The sequence below is a fragment of the Bufo gargarizans genome, chromosome 9, assembly GCF_014858855.1.
Source record: "Bufo gargarizans isolate SCDJY-AF-19 chromosome 9, ASM1485885v1, whole genome shotgun sequence".
NCBI classification, from domain to species: domain Eukaryota; kingdom Metazoa; phylum Chordata; class Amphibia; order Anura; family Bufonidae; genus Bufo; species Bufo gargarizans.
The window spans coordinates 175,015,163-175,043,161 of NC_058088.1; the positions used below are offsets into that span (position 1 = coordinate 175,015,163).

Here is a 27,999-nt window from a genome sequence, read left to right on the forward strand (position 1 = left end):
ATGGTTACTACAGTGCTGCTCACATTCACTTGATGGATAGAAGGTAATTGCTTTGTATTTCCTAATAATCTTTTCTTAGAACTGTTCATGGCGCTGTCCCTCTGTTATTCCTCCTGGAAATGCATGAATATATTGACCAGTGGGTGCTACCATTCCTCCTGTTATTTGGGAGTATCCCTACAACAGGGATCAGTATCCTCCGGCTTTCCAGCTGTTTGTAAAACTACAACTCCCAGCAGGAATACTTGGTTGAATGTTCTCAGAGCCCCCCATAACAGTGAATGGAGCATGCTGGGAGTTATAGTTCCACAACAGCTGGGATTACTTACCTCGCCTGCTTCTGAGCTGGTTGGATTGTGTCAAAGCATATAGCGACTCAACCCGTTCAATGATAGATCCCAGTTATCAATGTACTGTGGTCATACAGTTCAAGGAGGAATAACAGAAGAACAGACGCTCCGTGATTGACTTTTCATAGGTTCGCTCTCAGTCAGTATCCCCCAACCTGCGCTGTAGAGCCCCAGGTTGGGGAATACTGATTTAAAGGGGTATTCCCACCCGGAACATTGATGGCCTATCGCTAGGCTATGCCATTAATGTCCTATGGGATGGGGGAGGGGGTCTCACGTCTGGGACCACCGAAGTGAACAGAGAACAGCCGCGCATGCGTGGTCATCCTCCATTCACCTTCCGAAAATAGGCAAGCGCTGGCTCGGCTATTTCCAGCAGTCCCATATCGGTCAATGGAGAGGCGGCTATCTTCAGAGCTCTCATAGCAATGAATGGGGAGCCCACGGCGCATGCGCAGTGTGCTCTCTTTCACTTTGAGGGAGCAGGTCCCAGACGAGAATACCCCTTTAAACCATATTTTGTGACGTAGTAGAGGAAGCATCTTAAGGTCTCGAACCTGTATTGACTGTTCTTCCGCAGGAGACGGGTCCATATATGTTCCTGCTCAGCGAGCCAAACTAATGGCCGCTGGGTGAACATTTAAACCAAAGGCATTTTGTTTTAAGTTTAACCACAGATTCTTAATGATTTAGAAGAATCTGTTGATGATGAGATTCTGCAGAGACATAAAACTTCACGGCAGCAAGTGCTGCCAAGATGAAGACTCTTCCCCCGGAGACCGGATAAAAGCTCTTTGTCAGCGGCAGCAGCCGCATTATGGAGGAACTCTGCTAGGAAATGTGTAAACCAGAGAGCTCAGTTCTTCCTTCATTTTACCTGGGCAGAGCCAAGCTTAGACCAGTCGGGCTTAAGGTAGTATATGATGCCCTCGGTAGCACCTGGCAGCATGGCACCGCGAACAAGGAGGATGAGCAAGACGACGTACGGGAACGTGGCCGTGAAGTAGACAATCTGTAGGAACAGAGAAGACAAGGGTGAAGATACATAGTCACATATCTGCTGTACATACACGGCATATATAAGATATATAATAACTAGTGAAGTGGAACTCGGTCCGGATTTTAGGAAAATTTCAAAGCCGAATTTCCTCGCGCTACGTGGTAATTTTTCCTAAAATGGCGACTGGAGTGGTCTTATAAAGAGCAAAAGAGCAGGGGAAAAAAAACTCACCGTGCAGTCCGCTCCTCTCGTGAGTGGAAAAGACCTGCACTGAGCGTGGTGACGTCATCGCGCTCAACGCAGGCCTTTTCCACTTGAGAGGAGCGGACTTCTCGGTGACGTCATCGCGCTCAGTGCAGGCATTTTCCACTCAAGAGAGGAGCGGACTTCCCGGTGAAGTCATCGCGCTCAGCGCAGGCCTTTTCCACTCAAGAGAGGAGCGGACTGTGCAGTTACGTCATCACACTCAGCGCAGGCCTTTTCCACTCAAGAGAGGAGCGGACTGCGCAGTGACGTCATCACGCTCAGCGCAGGTCTTTTCCACTCAAGAGAGGAGCGGACTGCGCGGTGACGTCATCACACTCAGTGCAGGTCTTTTCTACTCAAGAGAGAAGCAGACTGTGCAGTGACGTCATAAAACTCAGCGCAGGCCTTTTCCACACAAGAGAGGAGCAGACTGCGCGGTGACGTCATCACACTCAGCGCAGGTCTTTTCTACTCAAGAGAGAAGCAGACTGCGCAGTTACGTCATCACACTCAGCGCAGGTCTTTTCCACTCAAGAGAGGAGCAGACTGCGCGGTGACGTCATCACACTCAGCGCAGGTCTTTTCTACTCAAGAGAGAAGCAGACTGTGCAGTGACATCATCACACTCAGCGCAGGTCTTTTCCACTCAAGAGAGGAGCAGACTGCGCAGTGACGTCATCACACTCAGTGCAGGTCTTTTCTACTCAAGAGAGAAGCAGACTGTGCAGTGACGTCATAAAACTCAGCGCAGGCCTTTTCCACACAAGAGAGGAGCAGACTGCGCGGTGACGTCATCACACTCAGCGCAGGTCTTTTCTACTCAAGAGAGAAGCAGACTGCGCAGTTACGTCATCACACTCAGCGCAGGTCTTTTCCACTCAAGAGAGGAGCAGACTGCGCGGTGACGTCATCACACTCAGCGCAGGTCTTTTCTACTCAAGAGAGAAGCAGACTGTGCAGTGACATCATCACACTCAGCGCAGGTCTTTTCCACTCAAGAGAGGAGCAGACTGCGCGGTGACGTCATCACACTCAGTTTCATCACACTCAGTTTCATCACACTCAAAATTCAAAACTTCGCTCATCTCTAATAATAATCCATGCAAGCCATGATGAAGTCAGGGTCTGCCTGCACGGTCACCACTCACCCTGACGGCCTGGGCACCTAAGGGTGCATTCACGTTACCGTTTTGTTTTCCGTTCTTCTGAGCCATCAGAAAAACAGAAAAAAATAAAATGGATCCATTATTTTGAGCATCAGTCATGATCAGTTTTTGTAAGTTTGTTATTTTAGACAGAAGACAAGGTACTCCTCGCAGGACTTTTTCTCCCGTCTAAGGCCTCAGTTCTGACTGACCAAATAACTGAAGTGTGAAGTAGAGGATCCGGCAGGCTGCTCTGTGTGATGTGAACAAAGCCTAAAACTGATAAAAACTGCAAACTGATCATAACTGATGCTCAAAATAGCGGTTGTTTTTTTTTTGTTTTTTTTTTAAAGTTTCTGTTCTTCTGACGGATCAGAAGAACGGAAAACAAAACGGTGATGTGAATGCACCCTTAGCACCATATGACGGTATTATTTGCACATTATAGAAGGTATTGCACCTGGCGCCATCCGACTGTTCCTGCTGACTGAGTGACCCGCCAACAATTTAAACTTTTCTGATTGCATGGCGTGAGTTTCTCTGCGGCCAGCTTCCAGTAAGCGCTGAGAAGATAGGTTTTTAGGGTTAGTAGCCCTTTAAGGATTCTTCAACCATGTCTTACTCAAATCAGTGTTACAGTATGTAGCGCCTGGCTGTGAGTCAGTGGTTCCCCATAGAGATCCTTCAGACAAGACCGTGATCACATGACGCAGCTGCTGCCCTTTACTCAGTGCCCACAACCCACATCGGGCCCTGTCCATTCAGACTGGAATTCATATGAGCATCGATGTCTGGGCGTCATTACATATAAAACTAGTCCAAGATATATGTATTAGATGTGGATTTGTATTGGATGCATTTAAAGGGGTTGTGCCACCATTAAATGTTTTTTTTTTAAAATATACTTCACAGTGAAAAACAAGTTACTTTTGGAACAAAAATGCTCAAAAACGTCATCATAATGGCGCCCCCTCTGGTGTTTAATCTGTATAGAAACGTGAACGTCCGCTACTGAGGTGGTCGCACATGCTCAGTTCCGTCCTTAGACTCCCGCCAGCCGTATCTACTGTTAGAAAGCTGTGACAGTTACAGGGAGAGATCTGCAGTAGAAAGGACAAGCCCTCTGAGCTGTTATGGGGGGAGAGAGCTGCAGAAGAAAGGACACGCCTCCTGAGCTGTTGTAGGGTGAGAGCTGTAGCAGAAAAGACACGCCCCTGAGCTGTGATAGAGATAGCTCGGTCAAAGAAGACACACCCCTAAGCTGTAATAGGGAGAGGGCTGTAGCAGAAAGGACACACCTGCTGAGCTGTGATAGGGAGAGAGCTGCATCAGAAAGGCACACCTCCTGAGCTGTGGTAGGGAAAGAGCTGCAGCAGAAAGGACACACCTCCTGAGCTGTGATAAGGACAGAACTGCAGCAGAAAGGCACACGTCCTGGACTGTGATAGGGAGAGAGATGCAGCAGAAATGACACACCCTGTAGCTGTGATAGTGAGAGAGCTTCGGCAGAAAGGACATGCCCCCGGAGCTGTGATAGGGAAAGAGCTGTAGAAGAAAGGACATGCCCCTGAGTTGTGATAGGGAGAGAGCTATAGTAGAAAGGATACGCCAACTGAGCTGTGATAAGGAGAGAGCTGCAGCAAAAAGGCCAAACCCCATAAGCTATGATAGGGAGAGAGCTATAGCAGAAAGGTCACACCCCAAGAGAATGGCCAAGCCCCCGTGAGCTGCCTTCTTTAAATAAATCTAGCAGAGCAATTGAAAGAGAAGATCTCTGGATCCATATGATGTCTGATTTTCATATTATTTTTTTTGATTGGACAGCCCCTTTAAGGAGAACTCATTTGAGAAGGACACTTTTAAAGAGGACATCATTCGTATTTACGGACTGTCACATAGCTGGAGACCGCGCTACGCATTAAGTGATAATCTTCTGTCACAATGGATCAGGGGAAGCAGTCTCATTCAGAGGAAGGTCACTCCTCAGAGCTGAATGGAGGCTGTCTACTAAATGGCCAGTCTGTCAAGAGGAGGTATTAGATGGCCAATCTCATTCAGCTGCCTGTAGTCTGGTTACAATATAATACCGCTGATGACATGAGGCGGCGGCCTCTGAAGGATAAAACACCACTCGGCATAAGACGGAAATCTTCCTGAGTTACGGACATTCATCCAGTTCTAATCCTGGTGACATAATGGCCAGTAATGCAGTTTAATCATGAGCTAGTTATAGGCATTGTATCGGCCATGTTTCATCATTTTCCCTTTGTCATCTTCCTTAGAAGACGCATTTTTCATGACCATATTAGAGAATTAATGGCGCGGGTCCTTCCTTCAAAACCTGTGCAGAGGACACGTTCATTCATTACATGGACAGACCATTGATTTCAAGAGGATCTGTGTAACGCTTTATTTTCCCTGTGGGGGCGCTGCAGGACAGTTCAACACTTGTAATTAACGATGAGCGAATTTCATATTTTGAAATTCGTTTGTGCTTCGTTTGGTGGTAAAAGCAGAATTGCATTATGGATTCCGTTACCACGGACCATAACGCAATTCTATGACGGAATGCCTTTAGAGGCATTCCGTTATTCATTAGCAGTATACAGCCTGCATAACGGATCCGTCCCATTTCCATTATGAAGCGGAGTCCTCTCTGGAAAACGGAAACGGGACGGATCTGCTATGCAGCCCATAGACTTCTATTATGATGGAATGAATAACGGAATGCCTCTAAAGGCATGCCGTCATGTATTCAGTCATAGAATTGCGTTATGGTCCGTGGTAACAGAATCCATAACACAATTTTGCTTTTACCACCAAACGAAGCGCAAACGAATTTTCATAACATGAAATTCGCTCATCCCTACATGTATCCATTACAGACTCCAGCTGATTGATGGGCGTCCCAGCAACAGATTTCCAGTCCAAAGGAGAGAATAGTTCAGTGGGTTGAAGTGTGATGAGCTTTGAAGCTCCTGGACCCTTACCCAAAACGTGTAACTGGGACCCTCACCTACCACGTGCTATTTATTATTTAAAATGCTAGTATCTACTTATGTTAGAATAATGATAATAATGATCTATTTTGGAATACATCTGATCTCTGCAGCCTTAAAGGGGTTGTTCACCCCTAATGGCCTTTTGGACAGACCTTAATGTGGCCAGATCTGTAGAGGGAATCATATTTATCTGGTCTTGTTGCTGGGTTCCAGCTCCTTAACTTCCTTGGGTCTCCTGTTGTCAACATCTGTTTTAATGTGGGCCACGTGGCTACTGCAGGCTGGGGGATTCTGCCTGAAAAGGCCACCAGGGGTGAACAACCACCTGAAAGCCCATGAATGTAATAGTATAGCCAATTTACTAATGATTTAAAACATCTAGTAAATCACCAACCCCTAAGATGTTCCACACAAAAGTCACTGACTAATCAAGACCATCCTTCAAAATGGTGGATAATTACATCTCAGTTCATTAATAATTAGCCTAGGTGGAATTCGTCAAGATGCCCATTGACAATGGCATGAGAAAATAATCTGTCTGAAGGAGCTACAAGTATTCATGAGGTGAAAAACATGAGTTGTGTGGAATATCAGGTCACTTAGATGGTACTGTGACCAGTTGGCTTATAAGAAGTGCAAAAGAGAAGCTTGTTAAAAATTGAAATGTCCTTATTAGGAGACCATTAGTGAATTGGTGAAGAACAATTCATTACAAGATCTTCTCTCCCATCAGAGGATACAACTTAAGCATCAGTGTCAACGAGTCTGGAGAACAATCTCATTTATAGATTTTAATTACTTGTAAATTGCCTACAGTAATTAGGAACCTTTAGAAGATGATTTACAGAGGGTAAAGTTCTTGTCCTTGATGTCTATATCCTAATCTGGACACATGATGCCTTCTGGAGCCAATGCCAGACACGTGGCTTGATATTGACCATGTATATTTCCTCAGAAATGCTGCAATTTATCCTATTGACCCCATGATTCAGACCTGTTGGGAGATTTTAATCAGTGGCAGTTTTGGACTGAAGTCTCTTGGGCCCACCAGAGGAAATTATTCTGAGGGCCCACCCTCTGTGTATATAGGACTTTAAGGTCCCTGTTTTATTAAAGGTCAGAGCTTAGGCCCACCGGAGGATACTCTGGTAATCTGGTGGGACAGTCTGACCCTGGTTAGTGGTCACCTTCCAAGTGTACAATGAAGAAGCTTTCCAACCACATTGTCCTTTTCTACCTCTGAGGCGAGTGGCATACAAAAAAAAGAGGGGCTTCATATCACTGGTCAAACTTGGCCTCCCATTGTGGTGCCGGGATTTGCCACCCAGGACAAAAGAACCTGGTTCTTGTTTGCTCCTCCATATCCTTTCATGACTACGGGACCAGTTCTGCACCCTCTTGCTTAAAACAGTTCAGTTTGCTCTCTACATAAGCACTGTTGGGGGTAATTTATCAAACTGGTGTAAAGTAGAACTGGCTTAGTTGCACATAGCAACCAATCAGATTCCACCTTTCATTTTTGAAATCTCCTTTTGAAAATGAAAGGTGGAATCTGATTGGCTGCTATGAGAAACTAAGCCAGTTCTACTTTACCCCAGTTTGAAAAATGACCCCATGTGTTTGTAAGTGGGAGATACAACCCACCTTCTTAGTTGGTGCATGAGTCCCAAGCATGTGACTTTTTCCACTGGCAGGACATTGTAGGCGCTGAATAAGGAGTACGGCAACAAAGAGTCTTTGAGAATTGTGAAGGGTGATAACATTGAGGTTATCAGATCCGTCATTCTTGTCCAGTCATGGCTTTCATTGATAAATCCAACTTTTTCATATCATAAGCCAAGGTCATATTCCCTCAGCTTAGCCCACACATCTCAAATATGTGTTAAAAGGTCCAAGCCATGACAAGTACCATGATGAGAAATTAAAATGACTTGTCTTGAAATTTTTTGTGTTAGATCGGACGAGTGGAGAGCCCTGTTCCATGTTCTAATTTCTTGGGTGGTGAGGAGTGAAGTGACAAAGTGGCTCTCGGTCAGGGGAACTGACCTGTTGAGCACTGTGTAATGCTTAATTTCTCCTTCTGGTGGTGCTACAGGGAAAATTAGCACATTCTGCCTGGTTTACCCATAGATTACAGCTGATCACTGGGCATCTGAGCTGGAGAACATTGTGATCAGCTTATTGTCAAAGGAGCCTTCTAACAAATAGGGATTGTCCAAGACGGGGAACCTCTTTAACAGTTTGAAGTATCCATAAAGTCAGGTCAAGGTTCCTGACAGGCTCATCGGTCAGAATGGTAAAACTAAAATGCAGTGTTGAGCTGAGGTTCCTTGGGCCCACCAGATGAAATTATTCTTAAGGACCAACCCCTATATCAATAATAAAGTCTAATAGGTTTTGAAGCAAAGGAATATACCCTAGTGGAAAGAGATTGGCTCCTAAGGAATCTCCAAATGGGATATTCTTTCTGGACCTTTGGGGCCCACCGGAGGATCCTTTGGTACTCTGGTGGGTTAGTCCAACCCTGCTGGAATGGCATGCTATACAAATTAGTTCATCAATACCCCATAAGTGTTGCCATATATCACAGAACTCAAAAATATCTTTGGTAGACCCTATCTCCTACCAGTTGTAAGCTTTAGTATAGACAAGGTTACTATGTAAAAAAAACCAATAGGGCAGCTCAAATGTAAGGATGACAAGCTGGGCCCTGGTTCTAACTTTTCCAGTAAAAGACAACTCCATCTAGAGCTGGCTCTCATCAAATGGCTAGTATCTATTGATGTTTGGTGTAATATAAAGGGACATGTTCTGCAAAGTTGTAAAATGGAGGCCTGAAGACTAATTTCTTCTGCTGGATGAGCATAACTTGGAGCTCTTGAGCCTCAATGCAATTTTTTTTAACCTGACCATGTGCCATTTATAATAATAATAATAGCATCTTCTCATGAGCCAGATAGGCCTTTAGCTCTCCTCAGGTGCCAAGGTGTGGGTGAAACTGCACCCCTTATAGCTATACCCTTGGCTGCCCATGATATTTCAGTCCAACATGAGGCACCAGATATATTTTTTATTTTACTTGTTAACTCCAAGTAGCCTAGTATATGTTTTTGAGGGACAACTTAAACTATCTCTGGCCGCTGTAGGTCTTTAAGATCTAGTGCTGCTTTCTTGATGGAAGTTATTTTCCACTACAGATCTGGGTACACATTGCTTTCTCTACTATAGAAATCTCGGTCAGTCTCAGCTATTCGTTAGCTCCATTGCAAAATCTTTGGATTAGGCTAGAAATTGACACTGGAATCCCTATTCGAACCACCTGCTGGTCCCAGGACATGCTCTGTGCCACCACCAAAGTCTCTCTGAGAGGGAAGGGACGGATGACTGGATCAGTAGAGGCCAACAGTGATAATTCAAGGGCAAACACATTCTTCTCATTCATTCCTGCTCATTGTTTGACCGTTGCTGAGCAATTCTTGGGCCCGTCTACCTTCTTCACAGACTTAAAGAGACAGTAGTGCCCCTTTATCTCCACATCTAGATGCCGTTTATGCGAGACGTGACATCAGGGGCTTCAGAGGAGCGATGTCTCCACACAAGAAGATGTTAGGACTATCCATGGTGCAATGTAGGTGGTGGCCCGTTAGAGATAGGTCCTTGGGGCCCAGGGGCTTCAGGTTGTGCAAAAACTTAAGTTCACCCCCAATAAAATCTGATTTGTAGATATCCCGATAGAAAATATTACCAATTATTATCATCAGCCAAGCTGTAAATGAAGGATTTCAGTTTGGAACGTATCCAACCGATTCCATGCACCTACATAGCAAGGATGATAAGGGAAGTGCAATTCCAAGATTTTTCTGTACACCAGGGAGTGGAAATTTCCATTCATCTTGATTTACACAGTGCAGTCCACAGACAGGGCATGCTCACTGGTAACCCCTGACATGCTGCCTGCCAGTGCTAACAATGCAGTCAATTATGAAGAGCCATGAACAACAAAAGGCCCTGAGAAAAAGGCCTGTCCTTTGTTTAGCAGGTTTGTGGCTCCACTCCTGAGTTATCAGATGGAAGAGCGGAATTTTTTATATTTTTATGTAATCATTTTTTATTTTATTTTTTTATCATGCATGGGTTAATTCCTCAGCTCTGCACAGTATATGTTTGTGTCAATAGCCTGCTATTAGCAACTGCCAGGGTGGTATGGTGCCAACAGTATTGACTGAAACAAGAACCGCAGGGCCCGCGAGTCACCCTGGTGTAAACCTGCTATTTAATACTGCAGATGAACATTCCTCCTGTGCTAAACAAGGCAAAAATAGACCACGCTGCGAAAAGGATGAGCACGTAAATCAGTTGTGTGTGTTTTGTGTGCACGCTTAGGCGACACTTTTTTGTATTTTTTCCATCTTTAGCTAGGACATGGTGAGGGGGTCAGCTTTTCATCCTGCTCCCAGTCATCTGCATCCTATACAAAGAATCGCCTCTGTCCAATACCATGCTCAATCACTGTCTTGTTCGAGGCAGTGGCTCGCCCCCCTAGCCCACCCTGGCTTGTGGTGGAAAGTTACAGACTAATAATGGCAGCTAAGAGAATTTACAATCCGGCAGGTTACTCCAGTGCGTATTATGGTATAATCCTTTCTGGCAGCTGGAAACTGGGCATGGACACTGGCATAATGCCAATAGGCCACCAATAGTGCTCTAAAAATGATCAGATTTGCTCCTAAACTCTCTATTTTCATGGCATTTAAAGGGGTTGTTCAGATTTTTTTTTAGACAGTAGTATTTCTGGAGAAATCCATACTCTCCTGCTACGTTCTGGCTCCTTGGCCTTCTGGTTCCATCTGTAACGTTCTAGATGGACGTGGTCACATGTGCCGCTACAGCCAATGATGGGCCTCAGCTGTGACATGTCCACGAATGGCATGTCTCTGCTGGATTATGTGCTGCATAGGCCAGTCATTGGCTTCAGCGTTGCACTTGAGGTTTACAGACTGGATCCAGAAGGCAAATGAAGACAATGGAGGAGCCAGAATGCAGCAGAAGAGTTTGGATCTCTCCATAGGTACTACTGTCTGAGTGGCAAATAATAAAAAATAAAATAAAAATCCCTTTAAAACAAGCTCAGATGAGTTTTCTTCTGAAACTATTTATTTGGGAGGTGACATACATACACAGAAAAAGAGGTGGCACCACAGCAGGCATCAAAATAGGCTTCATCATGGTGCCAGGTCTTGTCACGCAACCCATTTTCGATTCCCATGGCTTGCTGACAATACAGAACCTTTAGAGAAGGGGAGTCCAACTTACATTCTTGGGACCCAAAAGCAAAGGTGTTGAGGTCAACCAGGACTATGTGCTCCATAGCAGCGGCATGACTGGCCACCAAGGTGTGTACACCCTTGGTCCTTCACTGTCACTGATAAATATGTCCTCTTGTTGAATGACAACTAATATGGCAACCACTGTAGGGTTGTCATCCAGTCAGTTTTCCTGGTTTAGCCATTCAATAATTTAGGAAGCCATATGTTTTCTTAAAAATATGGCAAAAAAGTTTCCCCATGACAACACTTCCTCTTCTGTGTTCTGACAGCTCTGTGTTATCAGAAGGACGTTGGACCTCACAACAACCAATCAGATCTTGTCATATTTTTTTAACCTGAGCTACGGAGATGAAATCCGGGTTCATTAAAGGGTACCTTCCCAATAAGGGGCAGGAACCGACGACAACTCTTACCTTTCCAGTAGACTTCACTCCCTTCCAGACACAGAAGTAGACCAGCGTCCAGCAGGCCAGCAGACACAGAAGAAGCTCCCAGTTGATGGAACCGACATCATCCAGACCACTGGAAATTCTCAGCACTTTGTTCCTGGAAGAATGATTGCAGTGAGCATCCACGTTTCTAGGACATGGGGCAGGACACATCTGTATGTTAGTCCTTAATGGACTCCTTGCTCAAGTAAGATGGGTGAGGTGAAAAAGAAGGAGACGGGACAGACAGGAAACATTGAGGCTAGAAATATTGGGCCTAGTGGGCATTTTTGAAGGTGTCTACATTGACTAAATTCTATATGTAAAATTAGGCGTGTCCTGTTCCGTGTCCTGTTGTGGGGTTAGCCCTCTCATTGCTTTCTAGACTTATGGGGCACTAGGTGAGAGATCCGGAATCAAAGGGCTCACACCCCTTTGGCACTGCTCAGAGATTTCTGTTACTGGAAATCTGACACAACATTCTAGGCAAGCTGCCATTGAGTTCAATGGGCCTTTGCTTAGACGGGTAACGCATTGCTGAAGTGTCTGCAGCTCTTTACAGAGGCCTTCCTTTATAAAAAACCAGCCTCCCGACCCCGATGATGTCATAAGGTCGTAATTGTCTGCGCCTCTCTAATAAAACGTGCAATATTGTGTGCAGGGGAGTAAAAATGTTTTAACCATTGCATAGTAGGTCAGTGAAAATGTCCTAAATGTATGTGCAGTGTATTATTACATTTTATATAGGACGGTTTTCTGGAAATAGCGCCACTCGGGAGCATGGACTGTATCTGGTATTGCAGCTCAGCTCCAATCAGTTAAATGGAGCTGAGCTGCAATTCCAGGCATAGTCCGCAGACAAGAGTGGCGCTGTTTCTTGGGGCAAAAAAGCAGGCCCTTTAATAAAACCCAGAAGCCAATTTACAAATTGGCGTAAAGATTTGTAAATACCAGTACATGTCAACATCTCCTGTCCCATTGTAGCATGGTGATAATCGGACGCCCCTGGGGGCGGCTTATCTCCAGTTGAAATCCAACAGCCGGATCCTTTTCTCCCCTGGGGTCTGCTGTCATAGGAGAGTTGGGACATATTAGATGGTCGTCAAGCCTCACCCAAATTGTGGGGTTCAGCCCACTTTTATCTAATGTGTATGATAAGCATATATCCAGGATTTGGGAAAAAAGGCCTTTTTATTTGTATTTTTTTAAAGAAAAAGCCCCATGGGTTGTGTCTGCTACTGCAACTCTTTCCTACTGAAGTAAAACAGGCTGAGTTGCAATACCAGACACAGCCTACACGCGGGAGTGGCGCTGTTTCTGGAAAAAAAATCTGATACTTTTTTTTAAAGGGCATCTGTCAGCAGTTTTGTACCAATGAAACTGGCTGACCTGCTGCATGTGCCCTTGGCAGCTGAAGGCATCTGTGCTTGTCCCATGTTCATATGTGCCCGCATTGCTGAGAAAAATGATGTTTTATTATATGCAAATGAGCCTCTAGGAGCAATGGGGGCGTTACCATTACACGTAAAGGTTCTGCTCTCTCTGCAACTGCCGCAATCTCTCCACTTTGATTGACAGGGCCAGGTGTTAAGATGTTTTTCGCTGCCTGGCCCTATATAAGTGCCGAGGTCGCAGCTGTTGCAGAGAGAGCTGAGCAATGGCAACACCCCTTTTGCTCCTAGAGGCTCATTTGCATATATTAAAAGTTAATAGGTCAGCCAGTTTCATAGGTTCAAATCTCCTAACACATGCCCTTTAAAGGAGCTGTCCGGGGTTAGAAAAACATGGCTGCTTTCTACTAAAAACAGCACCACCCCTGTTCATGGGTTGTGTCTGGTATTACAACTCAGCTCCAGCTGCAATGCCGCACACAACCTGTGAACAGGGGTGGTGCTGTTTTTGGAAGAAGGCAGCCTGGACAACCCCTTCAAGTTACACTTACAGAAAGTTAAGAAATGGGGATTATTTTACAGAAGGGCCCAGTGTTATCAACACTAGTATGAGAGAGCAGTGAAGCAGTTACCCCTAGCAACCAATCAGATTCAAGCTCTCAGTTCTTCAAAGACCCTTTGGAAAATAAAAGCAGCATTCTCATTGGTCCCAATGGACAACAAGCTTTGATAAATCTCCCCCATAGTATTCTAACTAGTTGGGTTCTTGTGGCTACCTAAGGCTCCTAGGAAGTCCACAGACCTATTTAAATTGCCTAAAAGAACATCATTCTTTGTTGCCCATAGCAGCCAATCACAGCGCAGCTTTCATTTTGTCAGAGCTGTTGAGGAAATGAAAGGCGAGCTGTGATTGGTTGCTATGGGCAACAGCAGTTTGAGGCCTACATTTCTCTGCTTATCAAAATAGCCCAATATATTATATTCCTTTTTAACACCTTTTATAAATATATATATTAAAGGGGTATTCCATAAGTTTAACCTTGATGACCTATCCTCAGGATAGGCCATCAATATCTGATCTGTGGGGGTCTTACTCCCGTCAACCCCACGATCATCTGTTTGAAGAGGCTGCAGCACCCACCGAGTCTTCCTAGCCTATGTGATGTCACGTTCACCGGTGACATGGTCTAGGAGCGGCTCAGTCCCACTCAAGTGAATGGACCTGGATTGCAATACCAAGTACGGCCACTCTAAAATGTACAGTGCTGTTCTTGGTAAGTTGTGTGGAAGCCAGAGTGCCACAGCCTCTCCAAAAGCTGATCAGTGCCGGTGTGGTGTGTCGGAACACCACTGATCAGATATTGATGATGACCTATCCTGAGGATAGGTCAGCAATATTGTACTCCCAGAAAACCCCTTCTTTAGTGATTATTAAGACATTTTTATATTGTTTTTTTGTTTTTTTTTGTGCCATTTACTTTTTTTTTTTTTACACAATTAGTTGCTTATGCTAATTGCGCACTTACCCGCACTCCTGAAAAAAGGGGGGACCTTCCAGGCTACCCAAAGCAATGGCAAATCTCCCACACGGCTTATAGAGGGCTGCTTTCTCCTGGAAAACAGCCCTGCATGCGAGCTAACTGTATGTGGTACCAGGATACCGTACTCCCAGCACCAATATGTGCTCTGACTACATAGAAAAGCGGTATGTCCATGGCGGAAAAGTTTAGGCAACACCACTGCACTCCTTTCCTGCTAAGCAATTGTAAACTGTTGGCCAATTTTTTTATTTTTTTTTTTTATATAGAAATGTAAGTTACAAGCTTTTTTGCTAAGTAGTTTGGGGGGCTTTTTAACATATTTTTTTACAAAATTTCTAAAAATAATTTTATGCCACGTAATGTGTGTCTCTCTAGAAAGAGGACTGAGATCGGAATTTGGTTAACTAGTTTTTTGGCTATATTTTTAACTTGGGGTAGTATCTAGGGAGAACTTCCTTAGGTCACCAGAAAAGAACATCACCAAGAAACCACACATCAAGAAAAAGGGGGAGGGAAGATACACAGAGTAATTAAATAATAATAGTAATAATCAAAAAATGGGATAGGCTGTTTTCAAGCTCACGTTTCAGAATCATGTTAACAAGACCATCCCACCCTGCAGCTGCCAGCGAGAGGCCATTTGATCCGCTCCTGTCCTGGGTTTGCTGGGGCGCAGTGCATGGGCGCACTTCCCCTATCACCACTCGCTCGCAGCACTGCAAGAAAACATCATAGCAAGAAAACATCCAAAAGTACAGGAAGTGAAGTACTACATGACATCGGGAAACTGCAATTATACTGACGATGTACCCAAAAAGACTAACAACAACACAAAATTAGAAAAAAATATATAAAATGTGATATACATAACCCGAAAAGAAGAACATAAAAAAAAATACTCAACATATTAAATCAGGCTTAGGCAATTGGAGATTTACCAGTTGTTTGGGTACTACAAGTACAAGCATGCTGTATTAGCCTCAACACTACTACTGTTGATGAAGGTTTGGAACCAACACTCAAGACCTTAGATGAACTTAAAGCACTTGTGTAAAAATGATATCATGCTGCCAAACAGGAGCCACAAATAGAGATGCATAACAGAACCGGGACAGATCCGTTTTGCAGCCCATAGACTTCTATTATGACGGAATGAATAACGGAATGCCTCTAAAGGCATTCCGTTATGCATTCTGTCATAGAATTGTGCTATGGTCCGTGGAATCCATAACGCAATTCATCTTTTACCACCAAACGAAGTGTGAACGAATTTCAAAATATGAAATTCGCTCATCTCTAGCCACAAACACTTTAAATATTACACTGTACTCAGTATTATCTGGATTCTGGACCCAGTCACAAATTCACCCCTATTCGTGTGGCAGTACTTGGCAAGACCTATCTAAAGGTGATACAAATTAGAGACCTATAAATGAAACTCTATTTGTGTTAGGCCATGAACCAGTGTTCTGTCTTCTGAGGAGAAGGAGAAAACATATAATCAGTTCTAAGTTTAAGACAAGAACTAAGAAGAACCTAAAACCCAATCTGTTGACTTAGACTATTATGGGGTTCTTTGGGCATACATAGGCATTAAAAAGCACCATGTACAATGAAAGAAACCATAGTGTGATTAGAACCAATAGTTATGGATCTAAATTAGGTAATTTGCTTCAGAGAGCTCTCCATGATGGTTCCAATTTTATTGAGCAAAAGACTAGCAGGCCAAGATGAAGGCATCTCTGGGGGTATTTTGCCCAACTCTAACCAGATAGATAGGTAATACTATATTTGTGTTAGTAGGCTTTGAACCAGTGTTCTGTCTTCTAAGGAGAAGGAGAAAACAAATAATCAGTTCTACATTTAAGACAAGACCTAAGAAGAACCTAATTTGTTGACTTAGACTATTATAGGGTTCTCTGGGCAATGTGTACAATGAAAGAACCACAGCATGGTTAGAACCAATAGTTATGGATCTCAATAAGTTAATTTGCTCCAGAGAGGTCTCCATGATGGTTTCAATTTTATTAGGCAAAGACTAGCAGCTCAAGCTGGAGGCATCTCTGGAGGTATTTTACACATCTCTAAACAGATACATAAGTGATACTATATTTGTGTTAGGCTATGAACCAGTGTTCTGTCTTCTGAGGAGGCGGAGAAAACATATAATCAATTCTCCATTTAAGACAAGACCTAGGAAGAGCCTCAAACCCAATCTGTTGACTTAAGGCTGTATTACATAGCCCGATGTGGCAAACGATTGTCGGGAGGGAAGCGTTCCCTCCTGGCAATTGCCTGCTCGCTAGCAGAGGAGACTGCTGCTATTACATGCAGCAGTCTCCTCCGCAGCATGGGGAGGAGCGATCGCTATGCCATCGCTCGTCCCTATGCTGTATAATGGTTTGACGGTGGCAGATCGTTATTAGACACCACAATCTGCTGCCTGCAAGCAATTATTTTTTTTTACATGTCAAAAGATACCAAATGATTGAGCATTTGCTCGTGCATTGGGCAATCGGCGGCAGTATTACACTGCCAGATGTTTGCTAACGAGAGTTGATGCGAAAAAATCAGGCACTGTAATACAGGCTTTTAGACTATTATGGGGTTCTCTGGTCATGGACATAAAAGAGCACCATGTACAATGAAGGAAACCACAGTGTGGTTAAAACCAATACATATGGATATCAATGAGTTTATTTGGCTCATAGAGGTCTCCTTGAGGTTTCCAAAGTTACAGAGAAAAGACTATCTGGCCAAGATGGAGGCATCTCAAGGTATTTTACACATAACCAGGAGTGGAGTGGGCAACTCAGCCTTTGCTGTGCAGGAAGAATTTATGTAATTTAGGTAGGCTAGAAAACCTAGAAAGCCTTGAAAACTGTCTTAAGAAAGCCAAAGTCTTCAAAAATTAGGCCACACCAAGCTATGCACAGTGGAATAGAAAAAGAAACCCAAGTAAAACTAAGTGACTGACTTTGGATGGCTTGAAAACCCCATCATAGTCAGAGCTAGGCTTTTACTTAGTTCAATGTCCTGTATCTCAATACTCTGGTCCACGCAAAGTGGCTTGTTGGTGCCCCTTAGCATTTAGCACCTGGGACACATGACCTGGTTGTGCCCTCCTTGATATGCTACCAACCCCATAAGTGTTTGGCAGATGGGTCTATGGCCCAGTGCACCGAAACATGGTTTGATGCTACCAATACCATCACAAAGTGTGGATAAGGGAACACAACAATTATGAAGAAGATAACCTGGATTCTGTACATTACTTTTTTAATTCAGATATTTTTTTATTAAACAAGTTTTCAAGGTACAGAAAACAATAAAAAAGAAAAGAAACGGATATGCATGTACAGTCAAATCTGGTACTCAGAAAATTGTCAAGACTTTTGCCATAATTGACATCCATGAAAGCTGACAAAACAAAAATATACCCTTTTAGATGTATCCCAACATACAATAAACAGCGATGAGACGGGTACTGTAACACTAGTACAAATATTGTGTGTCAGGGCGCTGAAGAAGATAAAGTCGACACCCTAGATATGGTCTTATCCCCTGCACTTTCCATGATAGGCTTGTCTCTCAACTCCTCCATCCCAGGTCACCAATCATAATTATCATTACCAAAGTCACTCCTCCCAACACAGCCAAGGTAGTCATATGTCAAACTATACCTCATTGATCCTATAAGATACCCACTTGTCCCAGATATTTGTGAACTTGGCAGGCATTGCCTTTTAATATATACTCCTTTTTCCAGGCAAAGGATCTCGTCCATTCAGTTCAAGAATTCAACCCTAGAAGGTGGTTGAGGTCTAAGCCAGTATTTAGCAATTAATTTCCTGGCCTGGAAGAGCAGACGCTGCACCCCGAGGCGCGAATTACAATTTGTAATATCTAATATCCTCAACACACACGCCCTCGGACCAGGCGGGACCACAATAAGATAAGCATCTTTAATACAAGTTAGCATGCCTGTCCTGAAATTCCCAAACTCAGTACACCCTCAGAACATGTGTATCAGGGATGCCAGGCTCTCCCCACATCTAGGGCATGAGGCATCATTCCTAAGCCCGATCTTGAACAGAAAGGATCCGGTATACACGGTGAACAAGAAGTAGTTGGGACATTCGTTGACCCTCACAAACTGATAACTGAGACGTCAGTGCCAGCACGGCTTTCCATGTATCCTCTGATATATTACCAACTTCCCCCTCCCATTTTGTTTAACCACCAAGGAGCCATGTTTCACAGATTTCGCAAATACAGTAAATTCCTATATTTGGACAATGGGACTGTTGTACATGTAAGCGACATAGATTTTGCCTGTACCTGGAATGCATGTCTTAATTGCAAAAATTGCAAAAAGGCTGTATGAGGAAGGGCAAACTCATTCCGGAATTGTTCAAAGGATTTGAACACACCATCTCTTTGCAGCTGATGCAAGAACATTACACCCTTCAGTTCCAATGGGGATAACCCCTCTAAGCGAAACATTTCAGGCAACTGGGGGTTTGTCCATATAGGAGTGACCTGTGTAAAGCCCCGCACGGACAGCAGGTCCCGACACTTATGCCAAACCTTACATATCAAATTAGGTGTAGGGTGTCTCGCCAGCTTATCAGAGAGACCACTATGTTCTAGCAGGGCTATAGGGGATTCATTTTCTATAATGTAGGCTATCAGCCTCGCAGATGCATTGTCCCCAGGGGTCCTCCCCCAACCCCTCAATTGCTGCAGCTGGGAGGAAATAAAATATAACCATGGATTAGGAATAGAGAGACCCCCTGAATCTTTCCCTCTTTGTAAAGTATCCAACCGGATCCTGGCCCTTTTTTTGCGCCTAATCAGACTTCTGAATAACTCTTGTATTCTAAAAGAAATCCATTGTGGGATCCAGACCGGAGAGTTATGTAAGACATACATAAGTTTCGACATAAGTATCATCTACCTATCTCAGACATTGGGAATTTACACCATGCACCGATATGTTCAGACATGCTGTTTAGGAGTGGCTCCACATTATTTTTTACGTACTGTAGTGCCCAATAGTTGATGAAATCACAATTCCCAAATATTTGAAGCTGTGAGCAACCTGCTGACTGGTGGACATAAGGGAGAAACCAGCGGGGACCGGGTCCAGCGGAAACAGGATAGATTTGTTCCAATTGATACGACGACCGGACCTGTCTCCAAAGTCCTGTATAAGGGACATCAGTGGGCCTAACGACCCTTCCACGTCCCCCACATACAGGGAGATGCGTTCCTCCCTGACTCTCATTGGGAACCCCTCAATTCTGTTAGATGATCGAAGCAGGCATGCAAGTGGCTCAATTGCAATGGCAAATAAGGGAGGGGATAGTGGGCATCCTTGACGAGTACCCCTCCCCAACTCAAAGGCTTCCGATGTACCACCGTTAGCTCTAATCCTAGCTGTGGGACCACAGTATAATAGTTGGACCCAGGAAATAAAAGTATCCTCGAATCCCGTGACTCTCAGCACCTCCCATAACTAACACCATTCAACACTATCGAAGGCTTTGGCGTCATCAAAGGATAGTATAGCCCGACCTTCTGCCGATTCCGACCGCCTCTGGATATTAAGAAACAGTCGTCGGAGGTTAATTAAAGTAGATTTATCCGGCATAAAACCAGCTTGATCACTATGTATAATGGTCGAGACTACGGCTTGTACCCTGTTCGCCAGGACCTTCGCCAAGATCTTAACATCAGATGTTATCAAGGAGATCGGTCTATACAAATCAGGGAGAGACGGGTCTTTCTTGGGCTTTGGCAGCCCAATTATTACTGCCTTCTTCATAGAAGCAGGCAACTCTCTTTTTTTAAGGGAGTTGTTGAACACTGACAGCAACTGAGATAATAAAAGATTGCTATGTTTTTTAAAAGAACTCCGCCCGTAGTCCATCTAATTCAGAAGCTTTTTTGTTCGGAAATGATTTAAGCGCCACCTCTAATTCCATTAATGACAGTGGTTGCTCTAAATAAGCCGCACGCTCTGCTGAGAGCCGCGGGGTAGAGATCCCAGCAAGATAATCAGCAATATTTTTGAGGCCCACCATTAGCTTAGTTTAATATAGGGTTTTGTAAAACACATAGAAAACCGCCAGAATATCAGAGTCTGCCGTAACCAAACATCCATCAGCTCTCTTGATGGATAGTATTTTTGATGGACCATCTTGTGCCCGAACAATTCTGGCCAGCAACCTGCCAGAACTCTCCCCAGCTTGAAAAATATTTTTGCTTGAGAAAGAAGCATCTATTGTCAGCGGTATGGAGTAGATTTTTTTTAGGTCTATCATGCTCACATGAGAGGTATTCAACATATCTCTTTTCCATCTCCATAACTAGGTCTTGGAGATCTTTTAGGGTGTCTCTGGACCTCGTTTTGTGTCGACTTATCCGCTGAATGTATAATCCACGGATAAATGCCTTACAAGCATCCCATACCACTCCCACCAGTGCCGACCCCTCATTGTTAGTAAAGAATTCACGTAGCTCTCCCACAATACCCTCCCCACCATCCACCAGCTGCAACCAAAAAAGGGTTGCGTCTCCATGTACCACAAGGTCTCTTTTCACTCAATTTAAGAACTACGTGAATAGGGGAGTGGTCAGATAGACCTCTCGGCAGATAGGTAGCCTCCACTACCAAAGACAGCATGTCCGGGGATCCTATAGCTAGGTCTATTCCAGAGAGTGAGTGGTGGGAGCTGGAGAAACAGAAGAATCTACGTATGTCCAGGTTTCTCACTCGCCAGATATCATGCAAATCCAGCTCTCGTAGTACTGTGGCAAATTTAGTATCTCTATCAGTACCCGATGCCTCCATCTTTGCGGACGGGCAAATATTGAAATCGCCAATTATCAAAATGGGACATATAGGGAGTTCCTCAACATAGGCCATTACCTCTTTCAGTACTTCTCCACTATAGGGGGAGGGATATATACCGCGACAAGGATAAAGGAGAGGTGGTAGCAGGTACAATATAAGCATACATATCTACCCTTAGAATCTATACGTGACCAATGACATGTAAATGGCAAAGATTTGTGTATAAGAACACTCGCCTCCCTAGAATGCGTGGAGAGTGTTGAGTGATATGTGTGGCCCACCCACGATTTGTGCAACAAGTGGGTAGTGTTGGGAACCATATGTATCTCTGATATAGGCATATCACTGCAGGCTGATATTGCTGCAGTGCAAGAAATACCGCAGCACGTTTTGCTGCCTCTCCCAGTCCCCTAATATTCCATCCTACAATTCTAAGTTTGTCAGCCATATTCTGCATGGTAAGATGTCATGCCAGGATAAATATCACGGGAACCCTGGTATTTTGACCAGTGCAAATTACTTTTAAACATCCTGAAGGTTGGGTTGCCAACCCAATACTAGATTATACAATATTCCTACTTGGTGGGCACAGTGCAGAGCAATGACGTCTCATCCTATGACCTACTATGTACCCTCTGTCTCCAAAACAACATTTCTAAAAGTTTTTGAGGAACACCCAATTGAGGTTATAGCAATATGTTTCAACAATATCCCTCATAGACAGAGGTTAAACCTAAAGTTCTAGGGCCTTAATGCAAGGCCTGTACCATGTGCCACCTAAATTAGTTGCATATTTTAACATGGCAGAGGGGCCTTTGGACCAGGGTCCATCTGTACCCCCTATTGTTAGGCAGCGTGTTACTGTAGATTAAAATGACTACAATGCAAAGACCTCCTAGACTTCAAATCACAGCTGGTTTCTGCTGGATATCAGTGCATGCTGGTACATGTAGCATCATGACAACTGGAAAACCATGAGTTGCCCAAGCCTGACCTGGGAAGTTGAAGAACATGCTATCTCCATGGCATCACTATTCCCATTGTCATAAAATAGTCATGGTTGCCTAGAGAATAAAAATCTTGATACTTGACCCATGCCATACTACTTATTTAGGTAATCTAGTGGCTTAAAGTAAAAACAAGATGTAGGCAACCTTCTGAGACAAACGTTTTAAAACATGCTAAAAAATCCTACCACTGTGCCCCTGCATCCCCTGGCACCTTCCCATTCTCGCGCAAACCACCAATCTACTCGCATATTAACCTCTTTGCTGCTAAGATATTCAAGACTATCCTTGCAGCAGAGGGGTTAAGTAACACTTGCAGGGTGGATAGTGCTTGCCAATGACATGATCACATTACACCATGGAGTCTGTATCAACAGTAGATCAGATGTTCCCACTTCATGGTGGTCCACCTTTGTACAGTTCTCAGAACTCTCATAGTGGGGAATGAAGAGTGGTCGCGCTTGTGCGGTGCACTCTCCTTTACTTCAGGGCTCCCGTTCTGGAGATAGGGGCAGGTCCCGGAGGTGTGACCCACTCCTATATGACATTGATATCATCCTAGCAATATGCCATCAATGTCTGAGATGGGAATACCCCTTTAATGCACCAAGAAAAAGGTAGATGGTTATCCAAAAGTAGACTACCATGAAAATAATCCCTACACCTTTAATGGAGCAAGGATAAAACCTGAAATGAATGGTTTCCAAAATCCAGTTCCATACGTGTATATAAAAAGACCATACATGATCAGGCCAGATGAGACTATGGATTAATAGGGATACATCTTGCTTATTAAAAGTGGTCTACGTAATCTTTGATGATCGGTTCGACTTCGGAACTTCAAACCCCCCCATATTTTCTCTCAGAATATTACCTTTAACTCAATTGAAGGGTCAGTCCATACAAAACTGATACACTGTGTGATGCCAAGGGCAAGACCTGGGGGGGCGGTGCATGACTTCTGTCTTTGGTGATCATTGAGTCATGCCTTTTGTTTGGAGTGTTCCTTTAACTTATGTACTTCTAAAACTATCAAGATCAAGAGGCAGCCATTTTGTGAGCTGAAATAAGATTCAACCAATTAATTTGTGGTGGACTACCAACATCATAGTGCGAAATGGTGCCTCCATAATACTGCCATACAATACCAGTATAATAAACCCTTGGTATCCAATTGTTTTTATTTCTATAACACTCTCAAAATGGCTGTCTTCCTTGTATGTCTGTGACATCTATGACTCTTAAACCCTTTGTAGAGTGTTCATCAAATGATTTCAACTGATAAAAATGTTACTTACTCCCAAAATTCAGTTATCGGAGATACCCTGTCCGACAACTCATCACAGGTCAGATTCCCAAAGGTTGCGTTGACAGTACCATTGCCACAGTCATCATGTCTGAAGATCTCTAGGCACTCTGGCGTGTTCCATGTGTTGTTACAATTGGACCAAGGCAAAACCGAGGTGAAGGACTTCACCAGGTAGTAAACCCCCCACGTCAAGATCATGATGTAATATGTGTTGCAGAAGAAGACTATTACCACAGAGGCAAATCCAATACCTGTGGAGAAGAAACATACAGTAGTAAGATGAAAGCCTACAACCAGTCTACAAAACAAGAGAAAGCAAGTCACGATCCATATGTCTTCATGAGGTCCTGGTAGAGTGGACAGCCAAATGAATGAGGTCCCCATGAAGAAGGCTCGTACACATGGATCACAATGTCTACTAAGAACCTCATGAATATATTGTCTAGCCTCAACAGATGGACAAGGTCCTTGGAAGGGCGGACTGCAACTTACTCAAGATATATGATACATGCAGAGCTAGCAGTCTCAGCTAGACCTTGGTGCCTCAGGGGGTCCAGAAGCTTCTTTGCCATATAAGACACCAGTATAATAAATGACACAGAGTAGGTGGGGGGCCTCATTAGACATTATGCTCTTAGGCTCTGAAACATCAAGGTACGCCCCTGCATTAGGGGTTCCACCCCTACTGAGCCCTCTTAGAATAATGTTTACTGCTGAGCCACAATGAGCTTGAATGGTTGTAACCCCCAGATCCAGAGACATGTTCAAAGATAGGCAAGCCTTAGGCTAATATTTGGTGGAACTTAAAGAACACCTGTGAGCAGGATCTACCCTTTAAACCAGGTATTCTGTCAAGTAGGGCTGATCCTGATGCCTAAGACAAGCACTTTGAGATTTGTCAATCACGCAGATCTCTGATCTCCAACTAAAGTAGGACAGATTAGAAGGTTCTAATAGGTGATTCGGTAGGGATTATAATCTGATTTTTGATGAATTGATTCCAGATCGATTTCACAAACATTTTTATGACCCATAACCTTTAGTGCCATCCCACTTTTCAAGAACTAACCAGTAGAGCATAAATCATGATATCTGTTACTTGCAGCCTTCTGGTACACTATGATATAGCATGGGCAAAAAAGCAATGGCATTAGACTCCCTATTTTTTAGAGGCATCCACTTCCCCCAAATGCATGGGCCATTCTTTACACAACTTATTTTCTATTTTTTAGTATTATGTTAGTATTATTTCTCATCTGTAAAAATGGGAGAGAGGGGGGATGCATACATGTTTTGCCCAGGGGCCATTGAAAGGGTCTTCTGGACATTTTTTGAAGTGTACACTAAACAGAAACCCCTTGTGTAACCAGGTATTATTATTTTCATATTTTCCGATATACTGTTGACATAGTGACGTTCGCAGTCAGCGGCCTTCATGACCCACCTATCGTAAATGAAGAACCTTTTTCTCTTTGCACTGAGTTTGTTTTATGCCCAAAAAAAGTGAGTTTAGGAACATCGGCCAAGCATTCTGCTGATCACTGCGGCATGAGCAAGGCCACAATCTGTTAATTTTCCCTGTACAAATTATAGGACAATCTCTTCCTACAGTTGATGGAGTCGATTATGCTGATTTGCTATGTACTAAAAATACAGTTAAAAGCTAATGCAGAAGCAAAAAAAAAAATAAAAAAAAAATACATATGATCACCCCAGCTGGAGATGACCTAAGGCTGCTTCCAGGGAGGTTGTGAAGGCATACATTTTTACATTATTTTCCAAAGGTCTGGATAATGGTAGCAGGAGTATGATATGTACAGTTACCTCTTACCTCGCTGTTTTGAGAATAAACTCCCTTAAAAAGTTGGGTCTAGGGCTACTTTTCCACTCGCGTTTTATGTGGATCCGTCATGGACGGATTTTTAGTTTAAAAGTAGGCTACCTCAGGTCAAACAAAGACAGTACTGTCCTGGTCGATCCAGAGAAATCGTGCTAAGCAGCTGTTAAGATAACAGTTGAAATCCAACTTTCCTGATCCTTCTCTCCTTTGACATCTGTCGTTGGGATAAAGTCTGGAGGACCCGATACACTTTAGATGGTCAACCGTTCCTGCTTCAAGCTGATCATACACATTCAGTAGCTATTAGCCAAATGCTCGTTCGGTTGACAGCTATCCCTTTCGACCCCTCCCCTTGCACAATATACAGTACATGAACACTATGAACAGTCAGTTCCTCTAAGGGTACATCTGTTCTGACTTGGAAGTAAGTTGATGCCAGACATCTAAGGTCACATTTCAATACGAATATGTAGCAGTCATAATATCTGCAGGTCACGGGTCTGACACATGAAGAGAACCTCACCAGCTTCACACTGGTAACCTCAAAGAGGTCATGAGAAGAAGTCATACATTCAATTAATGGCCGAGCGCCGGGGGCTAGCACAACACAACCTTGTCCGACAAGGTGGAAATGTAATTCCTGCTTGACATGGACATGCTTTGCTGAGCGCAGGTACATTAGTTTTGGATCACGAGACACCTTAATAGAGAAGGAGTAGTGGAATTGAAAATGTGTAGGCATAGAACATGTGTATGAAAGGGACGCTCATGTATAGAAGCTGTATAATGGCATATTCGTCAGTCAGTGGTGGAAAAAAAGAAAAATTTGAAGAAACTACCTTCACGATGAGTATTGCCTGCTGAATGTGATCAGCCAAGTTGGAAAATTTTAGCCAAGACTCTCTATGGCATTATCAGCAGAATTTGGCCAGTCATTTGCCATTTTTCTCAAGGACTAGGGAGTCAGTTCTTACCATCTGGCTTGGTTGGCTTAATTTAGAAGATTACCGATGGGATTGTTAGTAGGTTTGATCCCCTGGACAACTGATTGACCACAATAAAATCATTCTCTTATGTGTATGGCCAACCCAAAGGGGTTGTCCAATTTCAGATTTTTTTTAAATACCTCACTCAACCTAGCAAGACCTGTCAAGGGAAGCATACTTACCTGCTCCCCACTTGGGGGACACCTCACTTGACCCAGTCCATGGTGGAAGTGTACATGCGGGAAGTTGAAGACCCAGGGAGTAAGAACTGAGTGCTGATGAGCAGGTAAGTATGCTTTCCTCTATAGGTCCTGCTGGGTGGGGTATTTTAAAATCAATCTGAAGTTCGACAACCCTTTCTGGTGCCAAGCACCCGTGGATCCAAATGCTAATTAGTGTAAGCAATAAAATAATACAAAGCAGGGGCATTCAAAATGGAACCTGCTTTTGGTGCTGGATAACAACACCAAACCCCTAACCTCCTGGGACAGGACGATTTGGTTGTTTGCCCAATCTCCTTGACATGATCCTTACCACATAATCTTGTTTGTAGGACCTGTTCTGGGCTTTCTCTTTATTACTTGGCTTGGGCTATCTCTGTGGTATGGTCACCCAGATACTGAGGGGGTCATTGATACAAAATAATCCCTAAGTTCAGGACCCTTTCATAGACCCTAAAAAATTGCATCATCTTCTACCTAACAAGAAGGTGGTCTCACTATTGTGAGTGGGCTAATGCTAAGATGGTGTTCTCTATTGATTAGACTAAAACTAGGGGGTTACTATTAAAACAGCTACAGGGAATTCATATGTTCTTCCCAATTTAGAACGAGTTTTTACCCAGAACTGTGGTTGCCTGCTAGACTTCAAAAATGCTCAAATGAATTGGTTTCCTCGGTAAAAACCTTGCTGTGCAAGGCCAATTTTAGGGCATCCTATGGGATTCAGAAGTTCTCTACAGTCTAAACAGTATATTTTACCTTCAAAGTCATAGCCAAAAATGTTGAGGTGATGAACTGACCTTGGAAAAGAGGAGCTATATTCCATACAGCAATACTTCCAGCTTTCATAAACTGTCCCAAGGCGATTTCCAGGAAGAAAATTGGAATTCCACCAAAGATGGCGATCAGGACATAAGGAATGAGAAAGACACCTGGAAAGAGATTGAAAATATTTGGTCATACAAGGTTTCAGGTAGGTACATATCAACAGAGTATGACTATAACTATTCCAAGGGTTTACAAACCATAGAAGTAGACCCTGTAGCTTCTATGTGGCCCTTGGCGAGAGTGTGGCCCATCCTAAACAACCTATGCAGGACTCCCCACTCCAGAGCAACTGCATTATTAGTAGACAGAGAGTGGGGAGTTGGCCCACAGGTCAGTCCTGCTGATTAAAATGATACCAGTCTTGTGAAAATCGGTTGCGCCGTTCCTGAGAAGAAAATACTTTTATTCTTTATGCAAATAAGGGCTTCAGTGCACCAAGGGGTGGTGCCTAGCCCCTTAGTGCACCTCAAATTTCCAGAGCTGGCCACGCCCCTGGGTGCACTGAAGCCCTCGTTT

At 43.8% G+C, this 27,999-nt stretch overlaps 1 protein-coding gene across 1 annotated transcript in view; it reads right to left on the minus strand.

Annotated features, from left to right (window-relative positions):
- SLC6A8 (solute carrier family 6 member 8) overlaps window positions 1-27,999 on the minus strand; it is a 52,196-nt gene that overhangs the window by 15,499 nt on the left and 8,698 nt on the right. The window contains exons 2-5 of the mRNA XM_044306174.1: window positions 27,456-27,587; window positions 23,598-23,859; window positions 11,484-11,616; window positions 1,228-1,362 (exon numbers count right to left, since the gene is read on the minus strand). Coding sequence (XP_044162109.1) covers window positions 1,228-1,362; window positions 11,484-11,616; window positions 23,598-23,859; window positions 27,456-27,587 — 662 coding nt within the window. The remainder of the gene's footprint in view (window positions 1-1,227; window positions 1,363-11,483; window positions 11,617-23,597; window positions 23,860-27,455; window positions 27,588-27,999) is intronic.